This window comes from Orycteropus afer, unplaced genomic scaffold (assembly GCF_000298275.1).
Source record: "Orycteropus afer afer isolate SDZICR_OR568_19922 unplaced genomic scaffold, OryAfe1.0 scaffold00032, whole genome shotgun sequence".
In the NCBI taxonomy this organism is placed as follows: Eukaryota; Metazoa; Chordata; class Mammalia; order Tubulidentata; family Orycteropodidae; genus Orycteropus; species Orycteropus afer.
Window position 1 is genome coordinate 8002150 of NW_006921619.1, and position 18158 is coordinate 8020307.

An 18158-nucleotide genomic window follows, 5' to 3' on the forward strand; every position below is an offset into this window, starting at 1 on the left:
TTCCTGTTCTGGAATTCCAAATGACACACAGGTTATTCCTTTTTGATGGTATCCCACATGAATCTTAGGCTTTCTTCATTTTGTTTTGATCTTTTTTCTTATTGATCCCTTTCCAAAGAAGTATTCAGGTATTTGTCTTCTGTCTCATTAATTCTGTCTTCCATTGGTTCAACTCTACTCCTTTGCCCTTTCAATTTGTTATCTATTTCTGAAAATTTAGTATTAATCTTCTGGATTTCTATTTGTAGATTTTGTATAATTTCTAATTTTTCATTTATTTGGTCATTTTGTTCTTGTATTTTCTAGGGTTCTAGGGTTTTGTCTGTGCTTTCCTTAATTCTGTCAGTGTTTTCCTTGATCTGTCTCTCAATCCTTTGAAGTTACCTAAATATAATTCTTTGAATTTCTTATTAGGGAGTTCCAGTGCTGCTTTTTCCTCAGGGATGTATTTGTGTCTCCTGCTCCCTTGTTTCTCCTGCTTTATCTTGCTTCTTTGTGTGGACTCTGATGGTTTGCTGTCTCTGAGACTCATTGTTGTATTTACATCTCTGCTTACCATTTGTGAAGAGCGGCTAACAGTGAGTCAGGCTGTTCTTGGTGGTCATTTATCATTGGCCAGCTAGTGGAGAAGGAAGTTGTGGCTCTCACTCAGAAAGTGAAGCTGCAAGAGGTGCGGGTGTCATTGTGTCGTATGAGCACTGTTGCTGTCTCCCACTCAGTTAGACAAAAACAACAACTGAAAAACCATCAAAAAAGTAAAAGCAAGTGGACAAAAAACACATCCCATAAACACACAGGAACAATCACCAAAAAAATAAAAATTAAAAAAAAAAAAAAAACACTGTAATATCTGGGGAGAGGGCAATAAAAGAAAAAAGGTAGAGTAAGAGATAATGAAGAAAAAATGGGAAAAATGCAAAAAGAAAAACAAGGAATGGGGTTAACTACAAGAAAAGAAAATGGGAACCAGGAACAGGGAAGAGAGAAAAAGATGAAAACTAGAACCTGGGAAGGGAAGACTGAAGAATAATAACAAAAAGGACAAACAAACAAAAAATTAAAACAGACAAAAACAAACAAACTGTAAAACAGGGGAAAAAATCTGGGTAGGATGGGACAATGTACCCCCCAGGTTCCCTCAGAGCACAAAGACTGTGATGGAATTCCCGCTGGCCCAGAAAGTGCGTGGGAATAGGGCATAGCCACACCTCTGTTCACCAAGAAGGGGTGGGGTCTAAGAGTGAAAAAGGGATTATTGCACCTTTTCAGTCGTTCATGTCCTGAATGCCCTTGTCATTCCCAGTAAGTGGAGCCTATTCTTAAGTCCCTGCAACCTGGAAGAACGCTGTCACTTTAAATATCCAAAATGGTCAAACCACTTGTAAACATTCAAAATGGCTGCACCCTCCAGACAGGCAAAAGTCCACACCTCAGCCCACCTTCCTCTTCGCTGCTTCCCCTTTTATTCACCAGCCACCAGTGCAGTCCTCTGTGCAGCCCTGGTTAGCAGGGCCAATTTTTAGGTAAATTCTTAGGTCCTAACACTACTTGGCAATATCCAAGCTATTTGTGCCGTCAGGAACTGCAGCTCTGTATGTCTTCTTTTTCAGTGTTTTCATGCATATTCTTCTACTAGTTGGAGTTTAGTCCATTCTATATCATTCCCTTCAATGCTCAGAGCTCCAGGATCATCATCTGTATCTGTGTTAATTGGTTCCCCTTTTCTTTGTTGAAGAGGGTCTGTGCAGTCTGTCTACCTATTCTGCCATCTTAGTGGAACTTCCCCTAACACTTTACAAGTCTTTTTGACACCAAACAAGAGTTTAGCTTCACTGGTAAAAAATATTTGCCTTGAGCATTATACTCTTAATCAATGTGGTATCAAATTGACAATAGCAACTTGAAAGATAAGATGGAACCTTGGGGGGAGTGAACTTAATTTATGTTAATGGTGGAAGAACAACTCAGAAAAGTAGAGTGAGAATGGTTGCACAACTTGAAGGCTATAATCAATGTCACTGAGTGGTATATGTAGACTGTCAAAAAAGTGTATATTTTGCTGTTTATATTCTCAAGAACAATAACAAAGTAAATAACATTAAAAAAATTTTAAAAAAATGAAAGTGAATGACAACCCACAGAACCGGTAAAAATATGCTCAAGATCATTTGTCGTTGTTGTTGTTATGTGCCATCGAGTTGGACCCAACTAATAGCGACCCCTCCTTGGGTTTTCAAGGCAATATCACTACGGAAGTAGATTGCCCAGGGGTGGGTTTTAATTGCCAGCCTTCTCGTTAGCAGTCAAGTGCCTTAGGCACTATGCTACCAGGGAAATGTAAATTAAAACTACAATGAGTGCAGTTTCATACAGAGCAATATGACTATAATAAAAAAGACAGATAAAAATAAGTGTTGGTGAGAATGTGGAGAAATTAGAACCCTTAGATACTGCTGATGGGAGTGTAAGATGGTACAGCTACTTTGGAAACAGTTTGCCAATTCCTCAAATGATAAATATAGATTTAACATATAACTCAGCAATTGCATTCCTAGATATAAACCAAAGAAACTGAAAACAATTTGTGTACCCAAAAGCATGTACATGAATGCTCACAGCAGCATTATTCATAATAGTCAAAAAGGAGAAACAGCTCAAATAATGAATGGATAAGCCAAGTAGGGTATATACACATGATGGACTATTATTTGGCAATAAAAAAGAAATGAAGTACTGATACATACTACAACATGGATGAATCTTGAAAACATTAAGCTAAGTGTAAGAAGCCAGACATTGAAGGTCATGTATTGTATGATTCCACTTATATGAAATGTCCCGAATAAGCAAATCCATATATACAGAAAGTAGATTAGTCGTTTCCAGGGAATGGGGGGAAGGGGATGTGGGGAGTAACTACTACTGGGTAGGGGGTTTCTTTGGGAGTGGTAAAATCCCCTAAAACTGATTGTGCTGATGGATGCACAACTCCATGAGTAGCTAAAAGCCATGAGCTGTATCCTTCAACTGGGTGAATTCTGTGGTATGTGAATTATATCTCCATAAAGCTGTTATAAAAGAAAGTATAAGTAAGGCATGGTATCGGCCCCCAGGGAGCTTAAAATCTAGTGGCAGGAAGAAGAAAGTTCATAAATAACCTTCTTACAAGGTAAAGTAAATGGCATGAGAAGTTCAAATTTCTTTGGTGATTCAACAGAAGGAGATTATATTTGGTCAGATGAACCAGGAAAAGCTTCAAGGTGAAGACGTTTGAAATGGACCTTGAAACAGATGAAACTGAGGAAGTTGAATGAACCATCTTGTAAAGGCAAGAAGAATAAAAAATGTAGAAAAATTATTTCATGGCAAAGACATTGCTGTTTCTTTGCCCAAAGCATTTCATTTTCCTCCTGGGCACAGAAGAAGACCCTTTGCATCCAGAGCAGGTCAACTAAATGTGGAGATATGTGTCCTTCTAGGATTGGTCCCAAAAATCTCCCACAAGATGCCTCACTGTCATCCGTATGTAGAGGATGCAGAGAACAAGAGGGAGGCCTTTGAAGAGGCCCTAGAGCAGGTGATGGCAAACAATAGCCTGCATGTCAGATCCAGCTAATTGCTTGCTTTTGTACTGCCTTCAGGCTAGGAAAATTTATATTTTTAAGCAGTGGGGGGAAAATGAAAAGAAAAATAATACTATGTGACACATGAAAATTATGTGAAATTTAAATTTCAGAGTCCATAAATAAAGTTTTATTGGAACAGGATCACACTCATTCATTTCCACATTGTCTGTGGCTGTTTTTGTGCTTCAAGAGCAGAGTTGAGTAGTTGCAACAGAGATCATCTGGCCCACAAAGCCTAAAATATTTCCTAACTGGCCCTTTACAGGAACAGCTTGCAGACCCTTGCCCTAGAGAATGGTAGTGTCATTAGTTGGAAAGAATCTGGGTCCTAAAATGACCTTGTGAAGCACAATGTGTTTATATTAAAATCATTATTTTATACCAAAATTTTACTGAGACAATAGAGAAGATGTGGCATGGGCCTCAAGTTGACTTGGTGCTAGAAAACTGAGTGAGGGTTAAGAAAGTTGGTATATTTGGTAAACTATGAGTCGGAAACGACTCGACGGCACTTAACAACAACAACAACAACAATGCTCCAACACTGGAAATTGTGCATAGACTGATGCATATAACATTTTATCATTTCAGTGAGTTTAAAAATCCCCCAAAGACCATCCCTGAGCCAAGACTAGGAGTAAATGAAGGTTAGGAAAGTGGCCCAGAGGAGCCAATAAGGAAGGTAGCTTCAGAGGGAAAAAGACATTTTGTTGGGAAAAATTTCAGGAGGGTGGGGGAGTGAGCAAGATGGTAGTTTTGAACCAGAAGTGAATAGATCCAGGGACCAGAGAGGCAGAGAGCCTTCGTTCCAAATGCCTAGTTACAAGAGTGAGAAACTACATCTTGGAATTTGGTAGGATAATCATTATTGTTGGGAAATCCAGGAGGAAGAGATGTATACAGGGGCAAGGTGGGGGTGCGTCAAAATATGCCCAGAGTCAGGAGTTAGACCTGGGGTCAGATTCCTCACTTTACCTACATTTAGCTCATTGTTCAGAAGGTTGGTTAGCATCGCTAGGCTGTGGTACAAATTGTTTGTGCCCAACTATTAATCTAAAGATTGGTGGTTTGAACCAACCAACTGTACCACAGAAGAAAGTCCTAGGTGATCTGCTTCTGTAAAGATTACAGTCAAGAAAAACTTACAGAGTACAGTTGTATCTATACCACAAGGGGTCCCCATGAGCTGGAATCAATTAAATGGCAATGGGTTTGGTTTGGTCTTAGTAGGGTGAGGTGAGAATTAACTTAGCTAACAAAGCTAACATGTTTAGCATAGAGTATGGCACCTAGTGGCCCATAGCAAATGGTAGCACTGTACATGTGCAGTTGTTAGACATAAATTTGGAGAATTACATTAACCATTCTTACCAAGAATGCCAACTGAGGTGACAGGCTTTGCTGATGCTGTTTTCCAGGATGCTCCAGAGGGAGTTGACCACTTATTTGCATTCCTCTCAGCCATGAAAGCATACTGCAGGGCTTTAGCTTGCCCTGATTTCTGAAGGTATACAAACAGCTCCCTTTCCTTCTTGCTGCCCACCTCATAAGGATAATGCACCGAGGCCTGAACCGCACGGACACAAGTCTCCTGAGAAAGGCACCCAGGATACTGCTTCTGCATCTTCCAAAGGGCTTCACTGAAAATGGCGTCCATGTTGGGCAAGCTCTGAACTGGCTTGTTGTAGAGTCTACGGGATTCTAGAGATTGATCTGAAAGGAATAAGAAAGGACATCAGATCTTTGGAAATGTTACTTAATACAAAGAGAATATGAGTATATTATAATTATATTATTATGGACTATGCAAAGGCATTTGACTATGTGGATCATAACAAATTATAGATGACATTGCAAAGAATGGGAATTCAAAAACATTTCATTGTGCTCATGAGGAACCTGTGCAAAGACTAAGAGGCAGTTGTTTGCATGGTTTAAAATCAGGAAAGATGTTGTGTCAGGGTTGTATCCTTTCACTATACTTATGTAATCTGTATGCTGAGCAAATAACCTGAGAAGCGGGACTATATGAAGAAGAACATGAGATCAGGATTGGAGGAAGACTCATTAACCACCCAAAATATGAGGGTGACACATCCTTGCTTACTACAAGTGAAGACGACTTGAAACACTTACTAATGAAGATCAAAGAATACAGCCTTCAGTATAGATTATAGCTTAACATAAAGGAAACAAAAATCCTCACAAGTGGGCCAATAAGCAGCATCATGATAAACAGAGAAAAGATTAAAGGTGTCAGGATTTGATTTTACTTGGATCTACAACCAGCGCCCACGGAAGCAGCAGTCAAGAAATAGATAACGTATTGCACTGAAGAAATCTGCTGCAAAAGACCTCTTTAAGGCGTTAAAGAGTAAAGATGTCACTTTGACGACTAAGGTGAGCCTGACCCAAGCCATGGTATTTTCAATAGCCTTATATGAATGTGAAAACTGGATAATGAATAAGGAAGAATAAAGAAGAGTTGAAGCTTTTGAATTATGATATTGGCGAAGGATACTGAAAATACCATGGACTACCAGAAGAACAAACAAATTCGTCCTGGAAGAAGCACAGCTGCAATGTTCTGGGAAGCAAGAATGGCCAGACTTCATCTCACCTACTTTGGTCATGTTGTAAGAAGGGACCATTCCCTGGAAAAGGATATCATGTTTGGCTAAGTGGAGGGTCAGTGAAAAAGGGGAAGACCTTCAACAAGATGGATTGACAGAGTGGCTGCAACAATGGACTGTAGTATATCAAGGATTGTGAGGATGGTGCACACGAGGCAGTGTTTTGTTCTGTTGTACACAGGGTCACTATGAGTCAGAGCCAACTCAACAGCACCTAACAAGAACAACAGGAAAGTACCCGAGAAAGATAGATACAAACATATGTTCACATAAAAACTTATACATGAATATTTATAGCAGCATTATTCATAATAGCCAAAACTGATGAATGGATAAAGAAAATGAGATCGAGCCATATTGTTCTTTTGTGCTGTCATGTCAGTTCCAACTCATAGTGATCCCATGGGTTACGAAGTAGAACTACACCATAAGGTTTCCCACGCTGTAATATTTACAGGAGCAGATCACCAGGTCTTTCTCCCAAGGAGCCACTGGTAGTTCTAACCACTGACCTTTAGGTTAGCAGCCACATGCCTAACTGATGTGCCACCAGGACTGCTGGTCTAGCCATACAGTGAAATAATATTCAGCAATAAAAAGGAACAAATTACTGATATATGCTACAACATAGATGAACCTCAAAAACATTAAGCTATAGAGAAATAAAAGGCTTCCAAATTGGCAAATAAGAAGTAAATCTAACTCAATTCGCAGATAACATGATTCTATACATAGAAAACCCAAGAAACTCAGCTAAAAAATTACTGGAACTAATAGAAAGGTTCAGCAAAGTGGCAGGTTACAAGGTCAACACACAAAAATCAGCTGGATTCCTCTACATCAACAAAGAGACCTTTGAAAAAGAAATAAGGAAAACAATACCATTTACAATAGCTACCAAAAAGATAAAATACTTAGCAATAAATCTTACCAGGACACAAAAGACTTATAAAAAGAAAACTACAAAACACTACTACAAGAAACTATAAGAGATCTACATAAATGGAAGAACATGCCATGTTCATGGATAGGAAGATTGAATATAGTAAAAATGTCAGTACTACTCAAAGCACTCTATACATTCAATGCAATCCCAATCCAGATTCCATCAACATTCTTTTTATTTTATATAATTTATTGTTGTAGTGTTTCCTCCTCTCCCCTCCCACCCCTGGTAACCAAACAAAGAAAGTTTCCATCCATATATAAACCTTTCCTTGACTTTTTACAATGAATTAATATAATATTTGTCCTTCTATGATTGACTTATTTCACTCTCCATCAACATTCTTTAAAATGGAAATGAAAAAACCAATCACTAAATTCATATGGAAAGGAAAGAGACCTTGAATAAGCAAAGCACTGCTGAAGAAGAAGAACAAAGTAGGAGATCTCATACATCCTGATTTCAAAACCTACTATGCAGCCACAGTAGTTAAAAGAGCATGGTACTGGTACAATGATAGACAGATAGACCAATGGAACAGAACTGAAAGCCCCAAAATATACCAATCCACCTACAGACAGGTGATCTTTGACAAACGGCCAAAACCCATTAAATGGGGGGAGGGATAGTCTCTTTAACAAATGGTCTGGCAAAATTGGATATCCACTTGCAGAAAAATGAAACAAGACCCATACCTCACCCTATACACAAAAACAAACTCAAGCTGGATCAAAGACTTAAATGTAAATTCCAAAACCATAAAGCTCATCAAAGATAAAATAGGGGCAAATCTAGGGGCCCTAATTTATGGCATAAATAAGTCTATGACCCATAATTCACAAGCAGTGGAAAAGAAACTAGATAACTGGGACCTTTTAAAAATTAAATTATTATGTACATCAAAAGATTTCTCCAAAAGGGTAAAAAAAAGAACCTACAGATTGGGAAAAAAATATTTGGCTATGAAATATCTGACAAGGTACTTATCTCTAAAATGTATAGAAAACTTCAGCACCTCAAAATCAAAAAGACAATCCAATTAAAAAATGGGCAAAGGACATGAACAGACACTTCACTAAAGAAAATATACAGGCAGCCAACAAATACATGAGGAAATGCTCACAATCATTAGCTATTAGAGAGATGCAAATCAAAACAAAAATGAGTTATCATCTCACCCCAGCAATAATAGCCAAGTTCAACAAGAAAGAAAATAACAAATGCTGGTGAAGGTGTGGAGAGATTGGGACCCTCATACATCACTGGTGGGACTGTAAAATGGTACAGCTACTGTAGAAAAAAAATGAAAACAGAAATACCATTTGATCCAGGAATATACCCTAAAGAGGTGGGAGACAGGACATGAATAGACATATGCACACCCATGTTCACTGGAGCACAATTCCCTATAGAAAAGAGATGGAAACAACCTAAATGCCAATTGACAGATGAATGGATAACCAAACTATGGTATTCACACAATGGAATACTATGCAACTTAAATAATAATGAAGAATACATGAATCATCTCACAACATGGATGAATTTGGAGGACACTATGTTGAGTGAAATAAATCAATCACAGAAGGACAAACATTGTATGAGTCCATTACTGTAAAAAGTTAAGGAAAGGTTTACACAGGGAAGGAAATTCACTTTTTTGGTTACTGGGGATGAGAGGGAAGTGGAGGGAAAATTTCAGACTAGTTGGGGGTCACATGTTGATTTAGTGAGGGGATGGGCAGTATGGAAAGAGTCTGTGACCAGTATGGTGACAATGGGGAAAGAGAGGACACAGAAACATGTGCAAAAGATATAGACAACAGAGGCAAATTCCATTACATGCACAACACTGCATTACCAGTGGCACCAAACACTAGGCTATGGCTATGGGCATAGACAAGTGAGAAGATCAGGTGGGGGTAGAGGAACAGGAATATACCCAAGACCAAGGACAGATTTGGCTGAAGATAGTCTTAAATATATACTTGTGCTACAAAATTATCCACATACATTACAGAAATAACAGAGGATAAGGTTGGAGTAGCTTCTCAGAGACAACTAAAGACCTTGAGGGGGAGAATCACCAGACCTGCAGGCTCAGAACCATAGTCTCAGGGGACATCATGCTCAACCGGCACAACACAGTACATAAAAATCTTGTTCTACATCCTCCTTTGGTGAGTAGCAACTGGGATCTTAAAAGCTTTTGAGTGGTCATCTAAGACGCAAGTATTGGTCTTCTCTCATCTGGAGCAAAGAAGAGTCAAGAAAAGTAAAGTTATTTGGAAACAATTAGTCCAAAGATATGATGGACCACCAGCCTTCAGCTCTCACAGCCCTGAGACCAGAACTAGATGGTGCCAGCTACCAATGCCAATCACTTGGAAAAGGATCAAAATTGGAGATGCTGGATAGAGTGGGAAGAAAAATGTGGAACAAAATTCAAAAACACAAAAATGATCAGAATTACTGGTCACATAGAGACTGGTGGAACCCCAAGACTATGATCTCCAGTTATCCTTTGGGCCTGGAAATAGACTCACTTCTGTGGATTGGCTCTCAGCTCAAAAGGAGAAAGACCTACAAACAGAACACCTACCCCAGGGAGATGCACCCTTTAGTCATGAGACATCAAAGGGGCAGCATTCACAAAGAGGGAAAACTGGACAGACGGGAATTCATAGATAAGAAGGGCACAGGGAGGGGGCAGTCACAAGGAGGAGAGGGGAGGAGAGTTTTTTATGGTTGGGGATTGTAATCAGGGCTGTGAAATCAAATGTGCATGAACTGTTGAAAGTAAAATAAATCTATTTTGTAAATTTGCACCCGATCACCAAAAAAAAAAAAAAAAGACTAAATGAAAGAAGCCAGATGCAAAAGACTACATACCTACATATTGAACGATACCATTGATATTAAATGTCCAGAAAGGCAAATCTATAGAGTCACAAAGATCAGTGGCCACCTAGGGCTAAGAATGGGAGTGAAGGTTAACTACAAATGGGCATGAAGACACTTTTTGGGGTAATGGACATGTTCTAAAACTGAATTGTAGAGATGGCTACACAAGTGAATAAGGTAAATTACACCTCAGTGAAGCAGCTTAAAAAAAAAAAAAAAACACCTGGAAATGAATATCAAGAAAAGTACAAGACTTTTAAGACAGTAACTATAATATTTTATTGGACAGTGTGATAGTTGTGTGTCAACTTGGCTGGGCCTGGTCTTGAGTGGCTGGGCAGCTGGATGTAGTTATTCCCCAGATGAGAATGACAATCAACTCCATGATGGATTTTATTGGAGCAGCTGAGTAGCTGCCTTAGGGATATGGTCTGCTTCCAGTATATAAAAAAGAAGCTTTGAGAAAGGTCTCTGAGCTTTTTGAGATGCTTGAACCCTGCATGGAGCTGAGTCTTCATTCAGCAGCCTGCCATGATTGCCTGCCAATCTTGGGAATGTTTCTGGACTTGAACTAGTGACCTGCCATGTTGCTTAATAATCTTGGGACTATGCCATTTTATTTGTCAGCGTTGGATTTGTCAGCCTCAGCAGCCAGCAACTGCCTGAGTTAAGAGATACCTCCAGCTTCAGTGGGCCAGGAGCAAGAGGCAGAGCTGAAGCCCAAGGTTGAGGGGCTTTCGCCCAGCCTATAGAGTTTGCACTTTGAACTTGGACTTCTAGCCCCCTAAACTGTAAGAGAATAAATACCTGTTTGTCAAAGCCACCCACTTGTAGTATTTTCTGTTAGGGCAGCACTTGAGGACCAAAACAGACAGCATAAAATAAAAATTTAGAACTTAATCAATAAAGACCTCATATTCCTGGATATAAGAATTTAATAGCATAACAATATAAATACTATGTATGTTGCACAGAGAAAGCGCAAGAGAGAGAGAGAACTCTGGTGATGCAATGGGTAAGCATCAGCTGCAGCTGCTAACTGAAAGGTCAGTGATTCAAACCCAATGGTGGCTTTACAGGGGAAAAAAGACTTGGTGATCTGCTCCCATAAAGATTACAGCCTAGGAAACCCCGGTGGCAGTTCTACTCTGTTGCATAGAGTTGCTGTGAGTCAGAATTGACTCAATGGCACACAATAACAACAACATGTAATGTATATGTTGTATATTGCCATCAAGTCAGCGCCAACTCACAGCAACCTCATGTGTACAGAGTAGAACCGCTCCTTAGGGTTTCCAGGGCTGTAACCTTTCAGAAGCAGATTACCAGGTGTGTCTTCCGAGGTGCCACTGGGTAGGTTTGAACCACCAATGTTTTGACTAATAGATTGGCCCACTCACATTATTTTTTCTCAATTCCTTATTTTTTCTAAGGCATAATAATATTCAAGTTTTGACAAAAATAAAGGAAGCACATTTCTAAAGGAAGAAAAGGAAGTGAGTATTTTTCCTTCCTTCCTGCTAAGCTGACAGCAAGAGATTTTCTCTGCCTAGAATAAAGAGAGACTCAAGATGCAACTCAGAGAAATGGTTTCCTCGGACATAAAGGACTTTTTGTTCTCTAACCCTGCTAAACAGTAAGCTGCGTTTATCACAGAAGCCCCACAAAGGACAAGCAGAATACTGCACTTTCACAGGCTGCAGGGAGGTGACCACAGAACCCGTGTAGCCAGGAAAAAGGAAGCTCAATTTAGACATGTGTTTAGGCCACCTGAATAGGGCAACGTCACTTTGTTCATTGGAAACTTATTTATATAAAAGTCCACAAAGAGTAAAAATATATTACAAGGAGGAAAAGATAACACCCAGAAAGGCAGATGAGACAGCTAAGATTTTTTAAAAACCACAAATCCGAATGAACAAATAAACACGTAAATTAACCAACCATTTTGGGCAGAATTAGAATCACTAAAAATGGCTAACATAGCCCAGTGCAGCCATGGTGACAGGACAAGGATTCATTACAGGGACAAAAGCAGAGCAGTAGGTTCCTGACTGGAAGCTCCTAGTTGGGTGTCCCTTATGCCTTCCCACCTGTGAGGTCTCCTGCAGAGAATGGTGGGCAGAGAGCCCTTCAACTCTTGGTCTTTGAATAACAGCACATGCTTTTAGCTTCATGCCAGAAACGTGTGCATGGAAACAAGGCGTTCTTACTCAGTTTAGAAACAAGCAGGCGGCTGGTCACATGCAAGTGCAAATAGCATTTTACAGAACCCCCTCTCCCCAGTTTAGGCAAAGCAATCTGGTTTGGCCAGGTAATTCTCCAGTTCTCTGCTAAATCTATTTACACTGCAGTAGTCTGGGAGGCTTCACAAAACAAGAGCATTAAGATGCATGAAGCTAATTAACTTCCACAGTTAATTCTCCAGGATACATGTTAAGTTCATAGAGGAATATGCAGCTACATCCCAAATCACAATTTTGTTGTTGTTGTTATGTCATTAGGTGCCATCAAGTCAGCTCCAACTCACAGCGACCCAATGTACAGCAGAAACAACACTGCCTGGTTCTGTACCATCCTCACAATCCTTGCTATACTTGAGCCCATCATTGCAGCCACTGTGTCAATCTACCTTGTTGAAGGTCTTCCCCTTTTTCACTGACCCTCTACTTTACCAAGCATGATATTCTTCTCCAGGGACTGGAGCATGATATCCTTCTCTAGGGATGGTCCCTTCTGACAACATGACAAAAGTAGGTGAGACGAAGTCTGGCCATTCTCACTTCCAAGGGCAATTCTGGCTACACTTTTCCAGGACAGATTTGTTCGTTCTTCTGGTAGTCTGTAATATTTTCGGTATTATTTGCTAACACCACAATTCCAAGGCATCAACTCTTCTTTGGTCCTCCTTAATCTCTGTCCAGCTTTCACATGCATATGAGGTGACTGAAAATACCATGGCATTGGTTAGGCGCGCCTTACTCTTCAAAGTGACATCTATGCTCCTTAACACTTTAAAGAGGTCTTTTGCACCTGTGGGCTCAGGACCATAGTCACAAGGGACATCAAGCTCAACCGGCATAACATACTACACAAATTCATTGTTCCACATCCTACTTTGGTGAGTAGCGACTGGGATCTTAAAAGCTTGCAAGCGGCCATCTAGATGCAACAGTGAGTCTCTCCTCGTCCAGAGCAAAGAAGAATGAAGAAAACCAAAGACACATGGAAACAATTAGTCCAAGTGGCTGGTATACCAAGTGATCCTTAACCTGTATGACTATGAGACCAGAAGAACTAGATAGCTCCTGGCTACTACTGTCAACTACTTGAAAGGGGATTTCTGTAGGAGATCCTGGACAGAGTGGGAGAACAATGTAGAACAAAACTCAAAATCCTTTAAAAAATAAAATAAAAGGACCAGGTTTGTTGGTCTGAAGCCTGATGGAACCACTGAGACTATGGCCCCTAGCTGCCCTTCAGGTCTGGAACTGAACCCACTCCTATGGCTTCCAGCCAAACAAAGGACAGGCATATGAGCTGAACATTTACATTGGGTAGATACACTCCTAGGAGAGATCAATTATGGGAATATAGGGCTGTTTATACACAGGGAGACAGCTCAGAGGACAGGAGTACATGGGAGGAAAGGACACAGGGAAGAGGTAACTATGGGGAGGAAGTGGGAAGGGAGCTGTTGCACTGGGGTAAACTGTGGTCAATGTTATAAGACAAAGTGTATGTGAGCTTCTGTATGGAAAGTGAATTTGCTCTGTAAACTTTCACCCAGATCACAATAAAAATTTTAAAAATAAATAAATGAAGAGGTCTTTTGCAGCAGATTTGCCCACTGCAATATGTCATCTGATTTCTTGACTGCTGTTTCAGTGGATGTTGGTTGTCGATCCAAGTAAAATGAAATCCTTGACACCTTCCATTTTTTTCTCCATTTATTGTGATGTTGATTATTGGTCCAGTTGTGAGAATTTTATTTTCTGTATGTTGAGGTGTAATCCATACTGAAGACTGTAGTCTTTGATCTTCATCAGTAAGCACTTTAAGCCCTCTTCACTGTGTCATCTGCGTATCACAGGTTGTTAATGAGTCTTCCTCTAATCAAGATGTTGCATTCTTCTTCATGCAGTCCAGCTTCTCAGATTATTTGTTCAGCATACAGACTGAATTAATATGGTGAAAGGATACAACTCTGATACACACCCTTCCTGATATTAAACCATGCAGTATCCTTTTGTTCTGTTTGAACAACAGCTTCTTGGTCTATGTACAGGTTCCTCATGAGCACAACCAAGTGTTCTGGAACTTCCATTCTTCTCAATGTTATCTATAATTTGTTACGATCCATATAGTCAAAAGCCTTTGCATACTCAATAAAAACACATGTAAACATCTTTCTGGTATTCTCTGAAATCCATTTGATATCAGCAATGATATCCCCCATTCCACATTCTCTTCTGAATCCAGCTTGCATTTCTGCAAGTTCCCTGTCAATATACTGCTGCAACCAGTTTTGAACTATTTTCAACAAAATTTTACTTGAGTGAGATATTAATGATTTTGTTCAATAATTCCACATTTTGTTGGATCACCTTTCTTTGGTGTGGCACAAATATCAATTTCTTCCAGTCAGGTGGCCAGATAGCTGCCTTCTAAGTGCTGCATCCATTTGTTGAAACATCTCAATGGGTATTCTATCAATTCTTGGAGCCTTGTTTTTCACCAACTCCTTCAGAGAGCTTGGACTTCTTCCTTCAATACCATTGGTTCTTGATTGTATGTTACCTCCTGAAATAATTGAACATCGACCAATTCTTTTTGATACAGTGACTCTGTGTATTGCTTCCATCTTCTTTTGATGTTTCCTACATCATTCGAATTTTGTCCATAGAATCCTTCACTACTGCAATTCAAGGCTTGGATTTTTTCTTCAGTTCTTTCAGTTTGAGAAATGCTTGGATTTTTTCTTCAGTTCTTTCAGTTTGAGAAATGCTGAGTGTGTTCTTCCCTTTTATTTTTCTAACTCCATGTCTTTGCACATTTCATTATAATACTTTACTTTGCCTTCTTGAGCTGCCCTTTGAAATCTTCTGTTCTGCTCTTTTATGATTTCTTTCATTTGCTTTAGCTACTCTCTCTCCATTCAAGAGTAAGTTTCAGAGTCTCTTCTGACATCCTTTTTAGTCTTTTCTTCCTTTCCTGTCTTTTTAATGACCATTTGCTTTCTTCATGTATGATGTCATCCCACAACTCATCTGGTCTCTGGTCACTGGTGTTCAATGTGTCAAATCTAGTCACATATTTAGATACATTATTAACCTCCTACACTCCTCTTCCATCCATAACTGGTTCCAAAACTGCCAATAAATAATAATAATGACCATTGGAAATCCCTTCCCTCCCTCCTTTCCTTTTGGAAACTAATGTTGTTGTGCATGGCAACCACATATATAACAGAACAAAATGCTGCCCTGTCATCTTCACAATCACTAACATGTTCAAGTCCATCCTTGCAGCCACTCTGCCAACTCACCTCTGAGGATCTCCCTCATCCTTGTTAGCCCTCTACTTTGTGGTCCATGAGGTTTCTATTGGTTGATTTTTGGAAGTAGATCTCCAGGCCTTTCTTCCTGATCTGTCTTAGTCTGGAAGCTGTGCTGAAACCAGTCCACCATGGGTGACCCACTAGTGTTGGAAATACCAATGGCTTTTTAAGAACCTTAGCTTCTAGCATCAGAGCAATGTGCAAGCTACCACAGTACAACAAACTGACAGATGAGAAATGGTCCCCAAACTGCTGATAAATAAAAAACATCAATCATTAAAATTCTGTCCCTCTTTTCTTTCCTATTAGATGTGGAAACTACATAAATATTCTTAACCTTCTCCTTTTTTTTTTTTTTTTATTTAAAGTCATCATTTGAAAAGTAAGGGGACTTGGGAATAGGCTGAATTACTGGAATATTTCTATAAGAGACAGGGAACTCAAAATTTTACATGTCTGTTTTTTCAAGTTGAGACATAATTCCCATACCATAAAGCTCACCATTTTAAACTGTACAATTCAATAGTTGTTAGTATATTCAGAAGGCTGTGCAACCAGACGTATTTTTTTTTTTTTTTTTTAGCTGTGTCTTTCACAACCATCTTACTAACATCTTTAACACTGCAGGTAGTGTTTGCATGCCAAGTGTAAAAGCTGAAACTAGGGAAAGTTATCTCCATTCTTACCCTTGTTCTCTGTATATCAGTGGTTCTCAGAGTATAGTCCCTGGAAGAGCAGAAGCAATGTCACCTGGGAACTTGTTAGAGATGCAAATTATGACCCTGCCCCCAATACCTACTGAATCAGAAAATAATGAGTGGGGCCCTGCAATCTGTGTTTTAACAAGCCCTTCAAGTGATGCTGATGCAAAGCAAAGCATAAGTACTGCTCTGGATCAAGAGAATTGCATCAGCTTCAGATAACCATAGATTTGTACACATGTTTATTTGTATGTATAATAAATGCACATATTATTTATTATTAATATATTAGATTTTTTAGGAACCTAGCTTCCAAATCAAGTCATTGATTTTGTTCTGGCAAAATGGCCACATACTAATAGCTATATTTAGAAACTAAAAAGAAAAAAGGGGGTGGCAGAGAAGCATTAAAAAAGGGAAAACAGGGAAGGAGAAACTCAAGACCTCAGAAGAAAATAAAAGGCAAAGTGAATTAGCCTAGCTAGATAAATGGCAAGTGTAGATAAGATTCTCTGAGCAAGTCCTCCATTGGATCTGCCCTGTTTTTCTACTTCTTATCTCTATTAAAGGAGCTTTGGTGGCATAATGCCTAAGCCATTTGGTTGCTAACCATAAGGGTGGAAGTTCTAAACCCACCAGCTATTCTGCCAGAGGAAGATGAGGCAATCTACTTCAGTAAAGATTTACAGCCGTGAAAACCCAGTGGGGGTCACTAAGAGTTGGAATTGACTCAATGGCAGTGAGTTTGGTTTTTCTGGTTTATCTCTATCACAAAGTAGCACCAAGAGATCACAGGATTTCAAAGAGTGAAACTCATTTAAAAAATAAACAAACACTGGGCAGTTCCAGTAAAATGGTGGGATAGGCAGACAAACTACACAGACCCTCTTCAACAAAGAAAAATGGAAAGAATTAACATAGATACAGAAGATAATCCTGGAGCCCTGAGCTATGAAAGGAAGGATACAGAAGTGGACTAAACTCCAACTAGGAGAAGAAACTGCATGAAAACACCAAAAAAGGAGATGTACAGAGCTGTGGACTGTTAGCAATGCTGATGGCACAGACAGCTTGGATATTGCCAAGTGGTGTTAGGACCTAAGAATCAACCTAAAAATTGGCCCTGATAACCAGGGCTGCACGGAGGACTTCACTGGCTGGTGAATAAAAGGGGAAGCAATGAAGAGGGAGACGCGTTGAGCCGTGAACTTTTGGCTGTCCAGAGGGTGCAGCCATTTCTAATGTTTACAAGTGGTTTAACTATTTTGGATATTTAAAGCAACAGCATTCTCTCAGATTCCAGAGACCTTAAGAATAGGCTCCACTTGCTGGGGATTGCAAGGACATTCCAGACACAAACAACTGGAAAGGTGTGATATTCCCCTTGTTACTCTTATACCCCACACCCTCTTGTGAATGGAGGTGCGGCCATCTCTCATTCCCACCCACCTTCTGGGCTGGCAGGAATTCCATCCCAGTCTGTGTGCTCTGATGGAGCCTGGGTGCCCTGCCCAGATTTTTTTATTTTCGGTTTATTTTTTCTTGTCTGTTTAAATTTTTTTTGTTGTTTCATCCTTTTTACTAATATTCTTTCTTCTTCCCTTGCCAGGTTCTAGTTTTCAGCTTTTTCTCTCTCTCTGTTCCTGGTTCCCATTTTTTTCTTTCATGTGGTTAGCCCCATTGCTTGTTTTTCTTTTTTGCATTTTTCCCATTTTTTTTCTTCATTATTCTCCTACTCTACCTCTTTTCTCTTATTACCCCCTCCCCAGATGCTGTTTTTTTTTTTTT

General features: G+C 39.6%; 1 protein-coding gene across 1 annotated transcript in view; it reads right to left on the reverse strand.

Moving 5' to 3' along the window:
* The window catches only part of EHHADH (enoyl-CoA hydratase and 3-hydroxyacyl CoA dehydrogenase), a 94752-nt gene that overhangs the window by 26650 nt on the left and 49944 nt on the right, over window positions 1-18158 (reverse strand). Inside the window, exon 6 of the mRNA XM_007935959.2 lies at window positions 4998-5339. Within this exon, the coding sequence (XP_007934150.1) occupies window positions 4998-5339 (342 nt within the window). The remainder of the gene's footprint in view (window positions 1-4997; window positions 5340-18158) is intronic.